Source organism: Boleophthalmus pectinirostris, unplaced genomic scaffold, assembly GCF_026225935.1.
Source record: "Boleophthalmus pectinirostris isolate CB_2022bp ecotype Guang Dong unplaced genomic scaffold, ASM2622593v1 HiC_scaffold_8, whole genome shotgun sequence".
In the NCBI taxonomy this organism is placed as follows: domain Eukaryota; kingdom Metazoa; phylum Chordata; class Actinopteri; order Gobiiformes; family Gobiidae; genus Boleophthalmus; species Boleophthalmus pectinirostris.
This window is the reverse complement of record NW_026571515.1, coordinates 39992962-40012898: the sequence shown is the minus strand read 5'-3', so window position 1 is coordinate 40012898 and position 19937 is coordinate 39992962. Positions and strand designations below refer to the sequence as shown.

Sequence of the window (19937 nt, the reverse complement as noted above, 5' to 3'; positions counted from 1 at the left end):
CATTGTGTAAATTTTCTGGTATCCCGGTTATTAGTCATATCCCGGTTATGTCAGTATTGAGGATACTGCGTCGACATGTGCGCTGAGAAACCGGGACACTCATATCCCAGTGTCATGATTAAATGGCGTATCCCGCTTTCTTGACATAATCTTACAAATGCATAAGCACCAAATTTAACTTTATTTAATTTAATAAACCAGGTTTATTCTAATCAGCGCTAAGGAGCTATGAGATATCCCACAATCCACTGAGCAGATCAAACCGAACAGCAGCAGATTTTTTATTAAAATCTTCTGCATAAATAAACTCAACTTTACAACATATAAAGCATAACTGTATCAGCCCGTTTGATAATATAATTCATCTTAGCGCACATTTGTTTATGTTTTACAGAAACCAAACTTAAAACCGCATGGCTCATTTGCATAAACTGTCAGCGCTGATAAATACAGCTCGCTCCTTGTGCGCTGATGTGGTTCAGCTTCTGTCGGACTAAAGGACATGACTCAGTGGAATATATGTGTTTTTCCTGTGACAGAGGAGGTGCTGATGATGGTGAGTCTGTTCTGTGTGTATATCATATAGGAGATATTTCATGTTTAACTTTTCAGCGATCAAATGTGTGCAGGTCAGACGAGTGCAGTACAGTCTGCATGTTTAACACAGTCATTTCACTCATGTACGGTCACTTTATTTATGTTGGTCACTTTATTCATGTTGGTCACTTTATTCATGTTGGTCACTTTATTTATGTTGGTCACTTTATTTATGCTGGTCACTTTATTCATGTTGGTCACTTTATTCATGTTGGTCACTTTATTTATGTTGGTCACTTTATTTATGTTGGTCACTTTATTTATGCTTGGTCACTTTATTTATGCTGGTCACTTTATTTATGTTGGTCACTTTATTTATGTTGGTCACTTTATTTATGCTGGTCACTTTATTTATGTTGGTCACTTTATTTATGTTGGTCACTTTATTTATGTTGGCTCCTGTGATGAAAAGACTGGAAAGTGTTTGTCTTTTGGACGCATGTGCACTCAACTTTATGTTGCGGTATACTGCGTATACATGCCACAGGATCCCGGTTACTATCGGAATATACCAGCTACAGTATCCCAGTTTCTAATAACCGGGATACTGCTTTATTTGGGATACTGAAACCGGGATACTGCGTATACATGCACCATGAAGAAACCAGGATACTCAACCCGATCATAACCGGGACACTGATGTGCACGTATACACACTCAATGACATATCCAGAGAAACGAGCAGGTGAGGGACCCCCAGCCAAGAAGTTACATAGTGCACCAAAGTTAATGTCTATTCAATACCTGGGCTTCAGTCATGGCCTTTAGAACGTGCAGCGGTTTGAACGTGGTTGGATCTAGTTTGGTCCTGATTTGATCTTGGTTTGGTTCTAGTCCTGGAGTCATCGTGGTCGAGTCCAGGTTTAGTTCTGGGTTTAGTTCTAGTTTTGAGACATCCCACTTACTTGATGAGGACCACGCTGACCGTCTGGATACCTGGGATCCTGTTGTAGTCCGACTCGAGCTGAAGAAGAGAGCCAGATTTGGTTAAAATGAGCCTCAGCAAATCCAGGTTTTATTTTAAGAACTTGAGGTCACACCGACTTAAATATAGCCAGACACAAATCAAAAGCCCAAACCTTATAAGGCAGCTTAATCTCCCTGTACTTTACTTGACCACAATTCTGGAGCTGTTTCTCTTCACAGTAGGGAAAAAAAATACAAGTGTGACATTTTTCTGATAAATGTTGTGAATTTGATCAGATTTAAATTTATTAAAGTGTAGTTAAAGCACCCTGGAATAAAAACACCTGGATTTCAGACAGGATTGGTAAATCAGTACACAAGACTGCAAGAAAAAAAAAGATCAAATTGTGTTTTTTCTGACAAGCATTGTGAGATTTCTGATATATGTTTTAATAATAGGATTCTTCAAAGTCATAACACGCCCAGAAGAATTGACAAAAAGACTGAAATGAACTGACGCACTAATATCAGAATCACATTTCAGAACAGGTTTCTACAGATCTTAACTACAGGGTGAGCATTTTAATACAGAACAAGACCAGATATTTTGTCGTGGAAGAAAATTATGGTTCCTCAAAAAATTGCAGCCTGTGGGATTTGCTGGTACAGTTACTCTTTCATTTCATGTTCTTAAAATCAGAGGGTATATCACAGTACTTTGATTGGACCATGGACCTTACAAAATACCTTCTACGGCTGGTATTCGGAATTCTTCAAAACACCGCTGAATTTCTCACTTTTTTGAACTATGTTTCAAATTCAAAATAAATTCACCTTTTAAATATTCAGTACAGATATTTTCAAGCCGTCAAATTCAACAGTCAAAATCCAGAGTGTAAAATTTGCAGAGAAAAATTTTACGACAAAGATCCAAGATGCCAAGACAGAAGCAATCGAGGACAGAGGCTGTTTCCTATTGGTCGTTCTCATCTGTGGGCAGGGCTTATGCTTAACAAATCAAAGAGATGAGGTTTTGATGAGGTTAATTCTGATGAGATTAGATCGCTTCACTGCACCATTTCCTGTTTGTTACTAAATTATATCAGATAACTTTATATCGATTGCTTTTGTCTTGGCAACTTGGATCTTTGCTGTGAGTTTTTTTCACTGCGATTTGACCCTGTGTTCGATTATCCTTCCGAGTCATTTTTCCGAGGAAGTTGCCTAGCGATACGCAAGACACGCCCCTTTTCCTGGGATGGCGTCACTCGGAACTCGGTGGCAGAAAAAGTAAACTGACCACTGTGACGTGTATATATGTTTTGTGTTTTCATTGTGTGTGGACACTTTGATGGTTTAAATGACAATTTCATTCATTTTCAGTCACTCGTATTACTGTAGTACTTTACTGCGTCCGTATCACTGTCTGTGGGTAGTCAGTGTTGTGGTGAAGCTACATGCTCCTCTCCAAATCCGACACGCAAAACATAATAATCGCGCTTCAAGTTTGGACATGACGTCAAATCCGAGGTCCAAGTGGGAGTCGGAAGATAATCGAACACAGAGTTACACTCTGAATTTTGACTGTTGAATTTGAGGGCTTGAAAATGTTTGTGCTGCATATTTAAAAGGTGTTTTTTTATTGAATTTTCAACACTTTGAATTATATTTATTCTGAAAGGCAGTTGATGAAATTTTAAACATATATTTTCAAACATGTTTATTCAGAGTTAAAAAGTTCAAACTGACAAATTCAGTTGCATTTAAAATTCAAAATCTGGTGAATCAAATTATCTCCCATAAGTTTCCAGTTTGTTACTAAATTAGATTGGATCACTCTTGATCGATTGCTTAGGCCTTGGCATATTGGATATTTCCTGAATTTTTCCCCCCACTTTTATACAATTTTACACTCTGCTGAATTTGAGGTCTTGAAAATATTTGTGCTGATTTTTTTATTTTATTTTTCATATAACATTTTAAACACTTTGAAAATGTACACATATAATTTTATTAATTGAAATTCAGAATAAAAATAATTGTTAAATTAAAAGCTAAAAAATTCAAAGTGAGAAATTCTGTGACATTTAAAATTCAAAATGACTAAACTAATTATCTTCCATAGAATTCTATTACTAAATACACAAAATACAAGCATTTCACGAATACACAGAGAGGATAATTTGTTCTTTTGTTGTTGTATTACCTAATTACAGTGGTTGTTTATACTAATTGCTGTTATTTGCTGTGCATTGATTGGACGACTACCAAGTTACGAGTTGGATTGTAAAGTCTTCTATTAGGTGACAATTACAAATGGTACTGGGTATACAAATCTAATTAAAATTGAATTAAAGGTGCAGTGAGAAACTTTTCTGATGACAAGTACATATCCAAGGAGAGGTTACACTGAATGGCAGTAATTGCATTTAGCATTTATTTCAAATGTATTTATGACCCAAAAATACCTTGAAAAAACATGTATTCTTACAAGGACGGGTCACCTCTCCACAGATCTGACCTGTGACTTAGCTCTACACAGTCTTTACCTTTTCACCTTTAAATGCCGGCTCACTGCATAAACATACCGTATCGACCACTGCCTCAGAAACCTCCTTGAAGGCGTCAGAGAAGATGTCTTCAAAGTCTGGGGTCCACACCAGAGAGTCCGTGAAGTTAACGAGAGCCCGGTAATAAACTGTAAACAAGAGAGAGAACGATTATGTTAACACGACCACACAATAAAACCTCAGCCGCAAAACGACGCTGCTATGTCCATTACACCGTTCCTACTTCATTGGATTACGCAGAATGTATTAAAACAATATACCATATGGTCGGGGAATATTTAATGTTGTATGAAAAGGAAAAGTTAAACAGTGTGGATTTGTGGTTGTAACAGATGCCAACTTCTGCTAAAGTTACCACACATTGAACTTTAAGGAAAGAAGTGGTGAAAACAGTGTGTGCATAAGCTTAGAATATTTTATATACTGACACCCACGACAATAATTCTGGTGAAAAGCAATATTATTGGTGTGTATTTAGGTATTTCTGGATAAAAAATGTATATTGCAATTATATTTGCAATATGATTCTGTTCAGACAATGCAAACAACTCCAGGAGCATTGATATTTAACAGAAGACTATGACCTGATAAACTTACACAAGAATCCCAGACATTTCAGAACATGTGGAGGTTTGAACTGAAGGTACAAGATTTTTCTATTGACACTTTGAGGTGGGGGTGTTCTACATGTATTTGTATGGTGGAATGCTCAGCTGTTATCACGGAGACGTAATTCACACTTTAGTAAACACTGTCAAAAAAGGAGCCTGTCAAAATGAGTATTTATAGTCCTGTTAAGGTGTTCGACTGTGACTAATGTGACAAATGAAAATGACTAATTGAAAAACTGTTGGCTGATGTTATCTTGTGACTGTAATTTTATGTGTAAGTGAATTGTTAAACAGCACAAAACACCTCCCCTGTTGTAGTCCCAACTACTCTATTTTTCCAACTATAACATAAAATCCTTTAATTTTCTCAAAAATCGACATGTATCGTTATGTATTAATTGTGGTTGTTCTTACTGACCTTGAACCAATTTTATGTGGTACACGGCACTCAAAAATCTGTCAAAATGTTTTAGTATGATTTTGGTAAACTACGAAGCTGCACTGCATGATGGATTGTCAAAGCATTACAGCTACTGTAGTCAGGAGCCTCACGGAGTAAAGGGCGAAATATAGTTCTGTGTTGACTCAACACACACTGCCGCTGTTGCCTTGTTGCAAAAAGAACACACATATTTCACTGAGTCTGTCTTTTAGTCTGACAGAAGCTGAACTGCATCAGCGCACAAGGAGCGAGCAGTTTTTTTCAGTGCTTACAGTTTATGCAAATGAGCCATGTGGTTTTAAGTTTTGTTTCTGTACAACGTAAACAAATGTGCACAAAGCTGCATTAAACACATTATTACTCATTGTATTTTTGAGTCCTAATCGTAGGAAATAAAAAAACAAACTTAAATGATCCACTCACATTCACATTCATAATAAACATTCACCAAGACAGGGAGGCAACGCCGGACGAATTATGACACGATCTGCCGATGGATAGTGGACGCCTGGGCTAAAGATCAGTCTCAAGTGTCGTCCGTTTGTTTCGCTTAATGTGCCTTATAATCTGGTGTGCCTTATGTATGAAAATAGACGAGGGAATTCAACATTACTAATATTGTGCCTTATAATCCGGTGCACCTTATACTCCAAAAAATATGGTAAATCAGCTCTTCGTGGTCATGTTACAATGAAGCTCAGATTAAAGTCGAATATAAGTAACAGAGCTTCAGACAAAGAAATGCCTACAGTTAGCATCACACCCCAGTATATGTTGATGATGTCAGCTGCAAAGTATCATATAATTGTGTCAACTCAAATTGCGATTTTAATTGGATATTATGCACTATGTTTTGAAGAAATCACAAGTTTGATCAAAATCTGGTCATGGATTTTTGAATAATCTTCAAATCCGAGTCAAGAAACATCCAAGAAATCGTGTAAAGGTGACTGTGGAAGGGGCCCCCAGACTTCCCTTAGGTTTACCCGGACAAACGCTCTGAGCTCTGGGCAGGAGGAACACAGGAGGAGCAGGAGGATTATATCAATGGTGTTATGTTCTCGAGCGTGGCAGTTCATCTCACATGTAGGTCAGACTGGCTCAACACAAGACGTTTCCTTGTACAACATCAGGCAAATAGAGCGGACGAGAGGGGGAACAGGGAAGCACTGATGTCATGGGAAATGTGTAGAGGAAAGGCTGAATGACGAGGATTCAAGCATAACATATAGCACTGTGTTCTCAGTTTAATCTGCCTTTTTACGTATAAACAGAGAAAATGCCAAATTCTTCAGCTAACTCACTCACTCACTAAGGCCCCGTCCACACGAGTATGTATTCGAGTCATTTTCATTGCGTTCACATGTGTTCGTCCACACTAATCCGATTGAAAACAGCTTCAGAGACGGAACGATCTGGTGCCGCCAGCTCCCACAAATTAGTCTACGTTCAGACAGCAGGGCTTAATGCTCAATTCCGTTTTTTTTTTTTGGTGAAATCCGATGTTTTTGCGAGGTCGCTCACATTTCCAATTAAATGCGACTTGTATGTGATCTCCATTGTGAACGGTACACGGCCCGAAAGTGTCCCGCATGCACACTGGAGGACACTATGATGTCAACCACAGCGAGCGTGCTCTGTGTTTTTCGGAAGTTGTCCAAACATGGATGCGAGCATTGAGCACCTGGAGATTTTAAAGTTCCTCTCGTACCAGAGCCAGAACATGAACAACTTATTTGTTTTAAAGAGGAGAAGGAGAAGGACAAGGTTTTTGGCCGTGGCGTTTTGTGGCTGCAACGTCCATTGAAAGGAACATGTGGATGTGGAGACGTAGCCAAGAGTGGTGAGTGCTGATGTGCTTCGCTTCAGTGACATGGAGTTCATTAACATTTTCACCTACTTCAGTGCAGAATAGTGACATTTGTGGCTTGTTGATAAAGTGTAGGTCGGATTCATGTGCTTTGACCGTTCAGACTGAAGTCGCATGTCAAAAGATCAGATATGTATCGGTTTCAGGACCACATACCCAAGTGTCCTGGGTCGCATTTGAAAAAATCAGATCTGTGTCGTTCAGACTGTCATTAAAAGATCAGATACAGGTCACATAGGGGTCAAAAAATAAGATTTGGGTCACTTCAGGCTGCAGTCTGAACGCAGCCTTAGTCTGAGTACAGATCTGATCCGGCACTGTTATGCTGATGTAGTTCCATGCGCCGCAAAGTAATTCATCGCCAAAACACTAAGAAGCTAGAATCTATGTCCATTCAAATAAACAGTCTGTGTGTATGACCTGCAGACGTATAATCTCTGAAAAGTTTAACATGAACCATCTCCAACGCGATAGAAGCACAGAACAGACTCACCATCAGCAGAACACCCCTCTGTCACAGAAAGAACACTCAAATTCCACTGAGTCGTGTCCTTTAGTCTGACAGAAGCTGAACCGCATCAGTAGCACAATAGCGAGCTGTTTTTTGAGCGCTCAGTTTATGCAAATGAGCCATGTGGTTTTTAAGTTTTGTTTCTGTAAAACGTAAACAAATATGCTTAAAGCTGTGTGGATAGGGAAAGACTGCGGACACAGAAACGACGTGTCTGGATGCAGATCATTTCCAAAATGGTGATACAGTGATTAATTTCAGTGTAAACGTAGTGTAACTTTTCCTTTGTGATGTTGTCCCATAGAAATCCTTATGATCTAAATAAAAGTGACTAAAACTGATTAACGGACTAAATGACTACAGCTCTACTAATAGTGAAATTATTCAAATTTTTTATGTAAGAATAAAACAAAACAATCACGAATTTACCATATTTTCCGCACTATAGGGCGCACTTGGATTATAAGGCACACTGTCTGTGAATGGTCTATTTTCAAACTTTTATCACAAATAAACCACATCGGACTTTAAAGGAAACACAACAGTTGGATGGGTCTATGGGACTTTGTTTGTGGCGTTCACGGTGACTCTGGGCTTTGTTCAGTTGTGGCGTGTAGGGAGGGTGCTGTCTGGGACCAACGGATTGTCGGCGTGTTCGCAGTGACTCAGTTGTTCAGTTACGTCTAGAGGTGGCACATTGCACTCGCTTTTTCGGTTCGTTCCTCCGTTGCGTTCCTCGTCGGTGTGGAATGATGAGTGTGGCTGCGGGTGTGTTTCACTGTGCGGTCGCTGTCTTCTCCGTGTGTGTTTGCGTGCGCTGTGGGTGGTGTGGCTTTGTAGTTTACTGAAGTTGTGCCGGGACACCTGAGTGGATTCGTGTATAGAGCGCTCTGGATTGTGGGGCGCGCAGTCATTTTTTGATGGGGTTGGAGGCTTAAGAGTGCATCTAATAGCCCGGAAACTACGGTACATGAAAACTCACACATTCATAAACCAGTTCATGCAAAGTTTGTGAAGTGTCATGCAAAATGAAACAACAGCAGTAGTATTACCCTCTGAAGGGACTGAACCACCAACCTCAGCTGTTTTGACATAAACCGCTGCCTTTCTGAAACCAAGTTATGAAATCATGATCACACTAAAATATATGAAAAAAACACGAAAATATTGTGTAGATAGAGAATTTCTAACCATGTTAAAGGTGCATAGCGCAACTTTTTTGGTGGAGGGTCCATCACCTGTTTGTCTCCACGGAGATGTTATTACTTTGTCCAGAATATTCCATGGTATGACATTAAACACATCTATCTAAAATTTGTTCATTATGGCTGTTTCTATTGCTCATAAACACAGTGATTCTCTCTGTCAGTGTAGGTGCCTCTCCACAGAACTGACCTGTAATGTAGCCTATAGTTGTTTGCCTTAAGACAAAAAGGTTTAATCTCTGTGGAAAATTCTAGACACAGCAATATCATCTCCATGGAGACCAGCAGATAGAGTTACATTTTGCACTTTTAATGATTTCATAGTCTATAAAAAATGTAACATTTTAATGTCCAAGTTCACATTTTCAAAATCAGTTATTTACAAAATTCTAACTGAACCGCAGAGATATTGCAGCTGGACACAAAACAACATTTTTTCAAGTTCAATCCATTGGTAAAATAAATATCAAAATATAAACTGTATTTTTGTGTCAAATTTTTAAGAAAATCTGAACCAAAAACTGACTCCATGATGAGAGAAACATCTATAAAACATCGTAATATTTCCACTTTTTCAATATTTAGTGAGAACTTGTCAAGGCCACAGCGATCAAATTTCATTTAAAAAACTAAAAAGCCTAATATGCATAAAACAGCTTTAATATTCACAAAGTGTCATCTGAATGATTGTAATTCTTCTGGTCTAAGCTTCGCCAACAGGATTTGAAATAGCCAAGGGCCGCGGGGGGCCCCATCCTCTCCCTCCCGCCAGCGCTTTGTGCTCCTCTGATTTCAGACAGCCACAGCAGCGAAGGAGGAAGTCAATATTTGCACTGAAGCTTTGAGTCAGAGGCAACTGGCCATGTCTTTAGAAGAGAGTAGGGCTGTTATTGACTAAAGAAATTCTTGGTCAACTAAAGACACGTCCTGCCCACCAATTAGTGGATTAAAAAGGGGGCGTGGCAAAAGATCTTCAAATATTAAAGGGCCCATCTCATGCAAAATAACTCTTTTCACATTGTATCTTCTGCACATAAACAAGCACTATTTGGGTTTTGGAACATCCATTACACAATAGTTCTGAAATCTTACTGATTTCTTGGAGACAGTCAAAGACCAGGAACTATGAAAGACCGACTATTGCTCATCCTCATCTATCCTGAGAAAGCACAGGCTCCGCCCTCCAAACGTGACGTAGGCGACGAGTGAGTCGCTCTTCCTCCACCCACCTCAGGGAGGGAGGGGGAGACAGACGTGCACCCTGATAGTGGTAGGAATAAACTTTTATTCATCATGGAGATACAGCGCGTTCAGCCACATGTGTTGGACCTGGAATCGGACGAGGACTTTGAGGTGCACGAAGCTCAAGCACCGCGTCCACATCAGCTGAACATTACTGATTGGTAAAGTATTAATAAACACTAGTAGATGAACTTATTATATCATGTACACTGCAGTGTAGAACGATGAGTTTATGCTGTCGGTTTTGTTTAGATGTTCATGTAGGAATTGTCAGATGATGCGGGGTGGAGGCGGTGGAGCGGGGGAGGGGGACGTGTGCGAAGCACCTTCTGCTACGTCAAACATGTCATAGGTGTATCTGCCGTGTCATCGTTGTAGCAGCTTTAGTTTGTTGTCACGTGGGAGGGTGGCAGAAAATTTGTTTTAAAAAAAACTCAATCAATCTAAAAGCCACTTCGGCGACATATACAAGGCCCACACATCACTCTTAGATACTTAAAGGGCCCATCTCATGCAAAATCAACTTTTCAGAGCGTTCTACCTTCTATCTGATCCAAACTGTACTCAGAAAATTAAAACTGCATGGGAGTTCTTGCAAAGAGAAGTACTAACAAAGTAAGTAAAGTAATGCAAAAAGTTTCCTGACAAATCCAGAAAGATATCTCTCTGTAGTTTTATACAAACATCGTGACTGTGCACCTCAGATGTGCTTTTTTTTTCTCAGTGACGCATGTGAAATGAAGGAGCTTATTGGTCATCTGTCATTTACAAACCAAATGACATTTCTCTCACCTCAGACTGACAGAGTTTAGTGCGTCACTCTGATTCTGCAGAAATCCACAGTGTTTTTCAGTCCTCTGTAATATTTTTTCCTTTATTTTTTCTGATACGAGCAGACTACATGTCCTTGATTGGCTAATCCAACTGTCAGTCATGTCACGGTCAGATTCACCGGTGAGACTCACATCTTTGTAAAGTACTGAAGAAGTGTGGAGTCTGTATCTCAGACAAGTAAAAAGGCAGATTAAACTCACTCTTAAATGTTGAGCTACACGTATAAGTCCATATCTTGTCGTTGTTGGTTCTTGTCAGGTTTCAGATGATCACAATACGCTTTAAGACTTACAAGGTTTAATTAAGATGAGGGCAGGTCAAATGTCTACTGTTCATATGTAGATTTTGTGCCATAGCTAAGAGATGTTCTAAAACATTTCTATCTGAAAGGCATTTATAAGTCTCTGAACTCATTAAGATAATAACAAATTGTGTGATACCTACAAAAAAAACATCATAATAAGCATCACTTTCTATTAGACAGTTCAGCTCTGTTTCAGGCACTCATGCAGGTAGGCTGACATGTCTTGTCTGAGAACACAACACAAGAACCGTATTTTTTGGACTATATGTAGCACGTTTTTCATGGTTTGGGTGGTCCTGCGATTTATACTCTGGTGCAACTTAGATTAGATAGATTTAAAATTTTCACACTGACAGCCATGACAGGGTGCTCTAGTCTTATTTAATGAAACAGGGACAGTGCACAATATACATGAACCTTAATAGAAGAAATGCATTGTACCAGGTTATAGCGCCAGTGCTAATTTCCACCTTTTGTCTCTGGGCAGGTTGATGTTATAGTTCATAAAATCAAACATACAAAAAGAATGTCTTTATAATGTCCAGAGCATCGTAACAATTCTATAACATCATTCACTCCCAGTTCTCTCAGCATCTTAAAAATATCATCCTTATCAAAAGCATCATTCATTTCATTCACTCCAGAACATCACTCATCAGACACTCATCTACTGGAACTTTAACTGGAACTGATGCTGAGTCTGACGACAGCTACACAGAAGAGGAAGTGGTGCTCCGTTTACATCATGGATCTATGGTTTACCTCTGGAGATTGTGCAGAAGTGACACCGAGGATGAAGAATTTAATGGATTTAGTGATTTGGAGTGAGACTGTGAGTTTGGTAAACTTATGGGCCTGGTCAAGCAGACGTAAACAGCAAGGCCAAATATCCAAGCTAATGCATCTGATATAAAAATGTATTGAACAGATACATATGTACTCTAGTTTATGAAACTGTTTACCTTTTTTCTGTACCATTTTTGGTGCTAAAGTTCCATACGTTTTAAACAGACCATGTATGAAACATGGAACAAAAATTATTTCCCAAATTTCAAAGACCTGAAAATCATGTAAATAAATGGATGTATTCCATCATATCTTGTGTTATTCCATCTGTGAACTGTTGATGAAAGTACATGAGTTTAAAAAAAAAAAGTATTTAAAATGATAAAAATTAGCTTGGAAGGACTGACATATTTTATAGAAATAGTTTCCTTTCATTTTGAAGTAATATTAAAGTATTCGGAAGAAAAAAGCTGATAAATGATGCAAAATCATGCACCTTCTACTTGTTTGCACAATTTTCCCTCTGTTACTTTTCCCTCCGTTACCACTTGACCGGACCCATATGTTCTGTTGTTTATGTTATAGTTATCTGAAGAACTGTTCATATGTGACGTTAACATATTACCGCCTATTCAGTCTGTTGTTCTCTGCTCTATTGTTATGACAAGAACTTGCCTTTCAAGATAAAATGTTGATTCCTGGTCTCTGATTTTATAAAATGCATTTCCCTAAAAAGTGTGACTTGTATATGTTTTTTCTTCTTCATTATGCATTTTTTGGCTGGTGCGACTTATACTCTAGAGCAACTTCTAGTCCGAAAAATACGGTAAACACAAGTAACAAGATTTGAACCCCGGACCTCCAAGTGAACACATGATTGGGTTGATCACTGGTGTAATTTTAGCTATTTCCTAATTGTTTACACTCTACTGTTTATTATAATTAAGATTAGTGTCTTGAGCTCCCATCTGCAATGAGGGACGGAAGCACATATCTGAAAAGCACCCATCTGGTCACGTCGTCTCATATTTATCACAGGACAGGTGGGTAATGGACAGTAGCACATCTCCTTTAGCATCTATGAGCTGCCTAATTAAAAGTTAAAATATGTTTTGTTTCTCGCTGTCTGGACTCACAGCAGGAGGATTCTCTTTTCCCTTCTGCTCCACTGACTAAAGCCGTCTGTAAACAGCTGTCCAAACACGCTATGGACTTTTCCACTCCCTCACTGTAAAATCAATAGATGCATGCCTTCAGATGACTTAAAGGGCCCAGATTACGCACTTTTCTGATGTTCTGATGTTGTTTTCTTATCAAAGACGTACCTGGACTTGTGTTCTGTTTCGTTCACACATGTTCACTGTTGGGCAGGTTACTTTAAAATTGTAATGTGTTATTTATGACTTGTTACTGTCATTTCAGTAGTTCGTTACATTACAATATTACTGCATTACTGACATTATACGACTATTGCAGTACTTTTACTTTTACTTTTCTCACCAAAATAACCGTGGCTCATTGTCAAATAACAATCAGCGAGCGAAAATGCTGAAGTTTTGTGCCGTATATGGACTAAGCAAGAACTAAATCAAGACTGAACCGAGGACTGAACCAAGGACTGAACCAGGACTAAACTACGACTAAACCAGAGCTGAACCAAGCACTGAACCAGGCCTAAACCAGGACTAAACCAAGACTGAACCAAGGACTGAACCGAGGACTGAACCGAGGACTAAACCAGGACTAAACCAGGTCTAAACCAGGACTAAACCAAGACTGAACCAAGGACTGAACCGAGGACTGAACCGAGGACTAAACCAGGACTAAACCAGGTCTAAACCAGGACTAAACCAAGACTGAACCAAGGACTGAACTGAGGAGAGGACTGAACCGAGGACTAAACCAGGACTAAACCAGGACTAAACCAGGTCTAAACCAGGACTAAACCAGGACTAAACCAAAGCTGAACCAGTACTGAATCAGGACTAAACCAAGACTGAAACGAGGACTGAACCAAGGACTAAACCGAGGACTAAACCAGGACTTAACCAGGACTAAACTAGGACTAAACCAGAGCTGAACTGGGACTGAACCAGGACTAAACCAGAGCTGAACCAGGACTAAACCAGGACTAAACCAGAGCTGAACCAGGACTGAACTAGGACTAAACCAGGACTAAACCAGAGCTGAACCAGGACTAAACCAAGACTAAATTAAGACTAAACCAGAGCTGAACTGAGAACTGAACCAGGAGGACTGAACCAGGGCTGAACCAGGACTAAACCAAGACTAAACTAGGTCTAAACCAGAGCTAAACCAGGACTGAACCAGGTCTAAACTTGGACTAAACCAGATCTAAACCAGGACTTAAATCAGGATTAAACTAGGACTAATCCAGAGCTGAACCAGGACCAAACCAGGACTAATCTTGGACTAGGACTTGGAATCACACATGCACGTGTTTAACCCACAAATCCTGGAAAAAATACAGGAATACTGATATCAAGTGGTAATACAGGAAGACAAAACAAAACTCCAGGTCTGTTTTTGAGCAGGCAACAACATTCTAATACGGCTTTAAGCTCACAAGAGTCAATTTTGTGTAATGTTGTAATTTTAAGATAGATATAAGTACATTTTTTAAACTCAAAACTACTCAAAAATAAGCCTCATTTTTATGTTAGTGAACCCTGCCTGTAACAGTGACCCCATAACACCCACACGCTCTCGCAGGACTCCACCATGCCCAGCGGGGGGCGTGAGAGAGGCCCGTTAGTGCGGGACTTATTGGAATAATTGTTCGGCCTGGATGTGCAACAAAAAGACGGAGCACTTCAAACGTGGTGTTCAAAGCGCCTCATTTGACCTGGACATAATCTCATCAGGGAGTGGGCACCCGCCAAGGTCCCGCGCCGAACACTGACCACTCTGCACCCAGCGTGGCGCCTTTGATGAGAGGGCAGAGTTATGGGGGGAGGGCTCTTTGCTAACAAGCGGATCTGTACGTCACGATACTAAAACATACACAGGAGGCTCTTGCTACAGCTGGGTACTCCTAGATGGTCTGGAGAATCCTAATTAAAGCTTGAGTACCTGATTTTCACACCACGGAAGGAGGAAGTCAGTGTTTAAATGTGTCAAACTCGCTCATCCATAGGTTTCACAAACTCTTTAGCACATCGGGGTGGATCGCCCAAGCACAGCCAATCAGAGTGCTGCTTTCAGTGCTGACTTCCGAGTTGATGAAAAATAATAAATACTACTCAGACTACGTTTATAGGTGAGATTCAGCTGACGTCATTGTTATTAAAAGCCCGCGTTGCATGCTGGGAAATATTTTGGTCGGAGGCAAGAAACAGGATAGTGGTCAAACACAGTGCGTAACCTCGCGTATTTATCCCCGATAATGGTCAATTCCTGCTGCATTATCGGATGCACAAATAGAAGCACGGAAGAAGGAAAATGTCTTTTTCATATTCTGAGTGAAAAGAACCGCTAACGGTGAATTAAACGGCTTTCAAACATTCACAGAGCAAACGTAGAAGATCCTAACAAACCGTGGACTCCAACGAGCACAACAACGCATCGAGACTCTTGGAGGCTTTCATCTTTTCTGCTGTGAATGGCCCAGGAGTTTCCACCAAGTCACTTGTGGATATAAAAAACGCGTACGCGACGTGAGCAGATCTGACCAGAGTTTTGCGTCTTGGGCAGTGTAGACGGAAACGCTACGGCGGAGCGTATTCAACTTTTCCACTCTGGAGGGTGCTTTCAGATTTTTGCGTTTTTAAGCCCCAAAAACAGCGTCCCTGTCTAAATGAAAGGCACTTCCGATAAAATATTTTGTTGTTTTTACCCGCAAGCGTTCTCATTTACCAAAAAAGTTGTGCACTTAAACTTTAAGATGAAGCATTGTGCTTGACTGTGACTCCTCGCACTTGTCCTGTGGCACTGAAGGACGGGTCAAATGCAAACACGTTTGGATTTACACCATAACCCAAACCAACTCCCATGCTTTACTTCCGTCACTTGGTGCATGCATATGTCAATGTATGCTACTGTCGTGTCTTTGGGCAAAACACCCTTGATTTACCTTGACTCCACTGAAAAAATGAAAGTGATTGTGTGTCCAAAGTGTGTTAGAAACTTGAACGTGCATTTCCCCAAACCTAGCTCTTATTTGGCCTTGAAGACGGTCTCCTTCTAGCGCCATCTAGTGCCTCCACTCAATTTAATTTCTCTCCAGCGACTAGGTCAGGAATCGGAAAACACTAGTTGGTTTGCAAGAACACCGGAAGTTGTAGACCGCGCACCGGCCAATCAGCTTTGTTTACAGTTGTGAAGGCAATTACTTGAACACACTGAGCGTTCCGGCGCATTACATACGTCACGACCAAACAGCAGCGATTGGTTAAATAAAAAATGTACCCGCCTACCATCAAACAAACGAATCCTAATCCTAATGCTGCATCAGACGGTTTCCATGAAGTGAAACTGGCTGGTGAATCAGGCTAGTCTCCTCCTGCTTGTTTCCATGAAATGTTGTTCCTTTTGCTATAATCTTCCACAGTATGGCATAAACTCATTTACCTGCATGGAGAATGATTATGAAGTTCTATTTCCATGGAACCGTGCAGGAGCCGTGCCACCTCCAGACAGTTACTCTGCTGCTTTAACCCTGACATGGTTTCAAATAATACTTATGATCCAAAATCCTGACATCTGCTCCCATCAGAAAATAATACTAGGAGCATCAACAGCCAACTGACCACTTCTTGTTTTCACTTGACATGGAGATTCTCTTGTCAAACACGGGTCAAACCTCTGAGTGAGTGACAGGATTTTCTCTGGACAAATTCCTTTCCAATATTTCCTCATATGATTCACAGTCTGTACGGCTATTAAAGCGTGTGAGCTGGACTGTGGCGGCTTTGTGGCTTTGAGGAGCGGGCCCCTGATGAACACATGGGGCCTGTGCTCAACACAAAGACATGATTGAGCCCAGGGCCGGACCCGACCACATCCAGTTTGACCTTTGACCCCTAAGGCGGCCCACAGCGCCGACTCAGCAGAGGAGGAGAGCACCGGACAACAGCGGGTCTGTCACCGTAATTACTGTATCGACTTATCGTTCAGTATTGATACTTCGCAGCTGATGTTATCAACAGCTGTAGGGACCGCTCTGTCTGAAGTTTTATTTTGAAAATCACACATCTAAACATTAACATGAACACTTATTTTATCACAGACTTCTGAAAATGTGTAGTTTAAATCAATTTATATTATTTCTAGAGTTTTCAGATCACCTAAAAATGTATTTGGCAGTGTTTGTTTAAGTAAATGTTTTGACTGTTAGACTATAAGGCTTTTTCACATTGTACTTTTTCATCTTTTTTGTGAATAGGTGTGATGCTGCAATTTATAGCTAGGTTCTCTTTAGCCTGACAATTTAAAAAGGCTTATAGTTTGAAATTTTCAGAAATTGCATAGAAATTTTTGGCTGATACATGACAGGCTCTAGGCAGGAAGAGATCTGACTAGTTCTGGTTCAGTGCAAATGTTTTAGTCAGTTTCTCATGTCAGAAAAGCTGCAGTGAAAAAAGCTGCTGTCAAAAATGTCTGCTGCAAGTGTGAAATGTGGAGTTTTCAGATCACCTAAAAATGCAGTGTAAGTCAGACTATAAGTCACACTTTTTCATGGTTTGGGTTTCCTGCAATGGTGCACTTAAAAAAATTTTCAGACTGACAGCCACAAGAGGCTCTAGGCTTATGTATCAGTTTTCATGTCTCCTGCAGAAAAAGCTGCTGTCCTGCTGCAAGTAGTGAAATATGAAGCACAAAACGGTAATCGAGAGCAGAAAGAAAGTTTGGAGTGAGTGAGAAACTTGTGAGGCACTAACAGAAAGTGGGAATGGAGAACACAACTTCATGGGAACTGAGAGGATGCACCATGTAACTTTCCTGGAAGCCACTGGATGACAAAGCCTGGACTTCAGTGACAACCGTGGAGTTGCTCAGAAGTGACACCGATAGAGATGTAACAATAAGCGAAATATCATGATATCCTATCGTCAAAGTTCTCACAATAATATCATGGACCATCACAATATATCGAGTACAAATCTCTTTGCTTAAATGAAGAGTTATGGTGCAGCAATAGTTAAAAAAAAAAAAGACAGGGAACTACATAGACCATGATCCTTTGCTTCATTTCAGTGCAGACTACAAGAAGAAATAACAGTTCTAAGAACCTCTTAGTTCTTTGGATTAAGTCTTGTCACGGCATTTTAAGAGGTAAAAGTACAATATTAACATTTTTAGCTGTTTAGCCTCCACAAAATATTGCAATAAATATTGTGACATGAGATGTGTATCGTGAAAATATTGTACAGAGAGATTTGGATATTGTTACATCCCTAATCATGAGCCTCCCAACCATATCATGAGATTTCCCACGATATCTCTATAAATATCGTACTGTGAGGTTCATACCGTGACAATATCGTATCGTGAGACTTGGATATTGTTACACCCCTACACACCGAGGATGAAGAATTCAATGGATCCAGTGGATTTAGTGATTAGGAGTGAGATGGAGAGTTTGGTAAACTTATGTTCTGTTGTTTATGCTATAATTATCTGAATAAGTATTCATTTGTTATGTTAATATTTTAACGCCTATTCAGCCTGTTGTTCTTTATTCTGTTGTTATCACTATAACTTGCATTTCAAAATGTCGGTTCCTGGGCCCTGATTTTATCAAATAAATTTCCCCCAAAAAGTGCGACTTATATGTGTTTTCTTCTTTGTCATTATGCATTTTTTGGATGGTGCAACTTATACTCCGGAGCGAATTATAGTCCAAAAAATATGGTATGCATTGAGTCTGCATCGCAACAGCTGAACATTCCACCACAGACATCCATGCAGATGCAGACCCCAGCATGATGTCACCTTCATGAAACAGCGTTTTTTTTTTTTCTTCTTGTTTTCATCCAGTATCTCTACTTGACCTGCGCATTGTAACCTCTTCTGGACGTCTGCCAAACAGATCTTAATAAAAAGCTGCTGAGTTTGTGTTCTCCCACAGACTCTGGCTCCTCACGAAGAGAAGATTCTATACACCATTGTGGTCCGTCATTAAGATTTCACAGAGGAGAGGTCACTTCTGCTCTGCTAAGGATTCAAGTGCATTCTCAATCAATACATTCATCTCAGAAAAATAAGCAGGAGTTTGGCCTACGTTACCTTTACAGTGTCGGAGAGAAGACAGAACCAATTGATCCGATCATTAAATTGTGAAATGAATACAGTATATGATGAAGTTTTGCTGGTCTCGCACTAACACTAATTGGCACTTACAGTGTCATTATGGGAGTAGAGTGCTGCAATTAATACTTTTTAGTTGATACAGAGATTCAGTCATTGCTAATAGTCAGTGATATGCTCAGCTGTCTGTATTTTGCGGTGTCAGCGTTTGCCCAAGACAAAAGATCTTTGGGGAAAATACAATATATTCTTGATATTATCTTACACCACAATAACGTTTATCCTGCAACTTTTCATTTAAAGGGCACTATTTTATCATCTATGTTGTAATGTAGTTTCCTCATCATGAACAGATCTGGAGTTTTGTTTTGAGTTCTTCGCTCAAAAAAAGAAAAAAAAACAACTACTGAACAAAAGGTAAAAACTGTTAACTTGAAAACTATCTCTTCATGACATCACAAGGTGGAACGGAGCATTTTGAACTTTGGAGATGTAAACAGACTAATAATAAAGGATGATTCAAACATGTCTAAATGAACTACTACCACTACTAGTACTTCTTCTGCTACTACCACTACTACTACAGCAGCTACTACTACTGCTGCTGCTACTACTACTGCACCTAGTACTACTTACTACTGCTAATATTACTGCTCCTTCTGCTGCTTCTGCTACTACTACTACTACTACTACTACTACTACTACTACTACTACCACACCTTGTACTACTTTTGCTACTCCTACTACTTCTGCTGCTGTTACTTTTGCTACTGCTACAACTACTGCTACT

General features: G+C 39.8%; 1 protein-coding gene across 1 annotated transcript in view; it reads right to left on the bottom strand.

The window, feature by feature from the left end:
• The window catches only part of hspg2 (heparan sulfate proteoglycan 2), a 349507-nt gene that overhangs the window by 159905 nt on the left and 169665 nt on the right, over nucleotides 1–19937 (bottom strand). Inside the window, exons 4-5 of the mRNA XM_055166122.1 lie at nucleotides 4092–4201; nucleotides 1503–1561 (exon numbers count right to left, since the gene is read on the bottom strand). Coding sequence (XP_055022097.1) covers nucleotides 1503–1561; nucleotides 4092–4201 — 169 coding nt within the window. The remainder of the gene's footprint in view (nucleotides 1–1502; nucleotides 1562–4091; nucleotides 4202–19937) is intronic.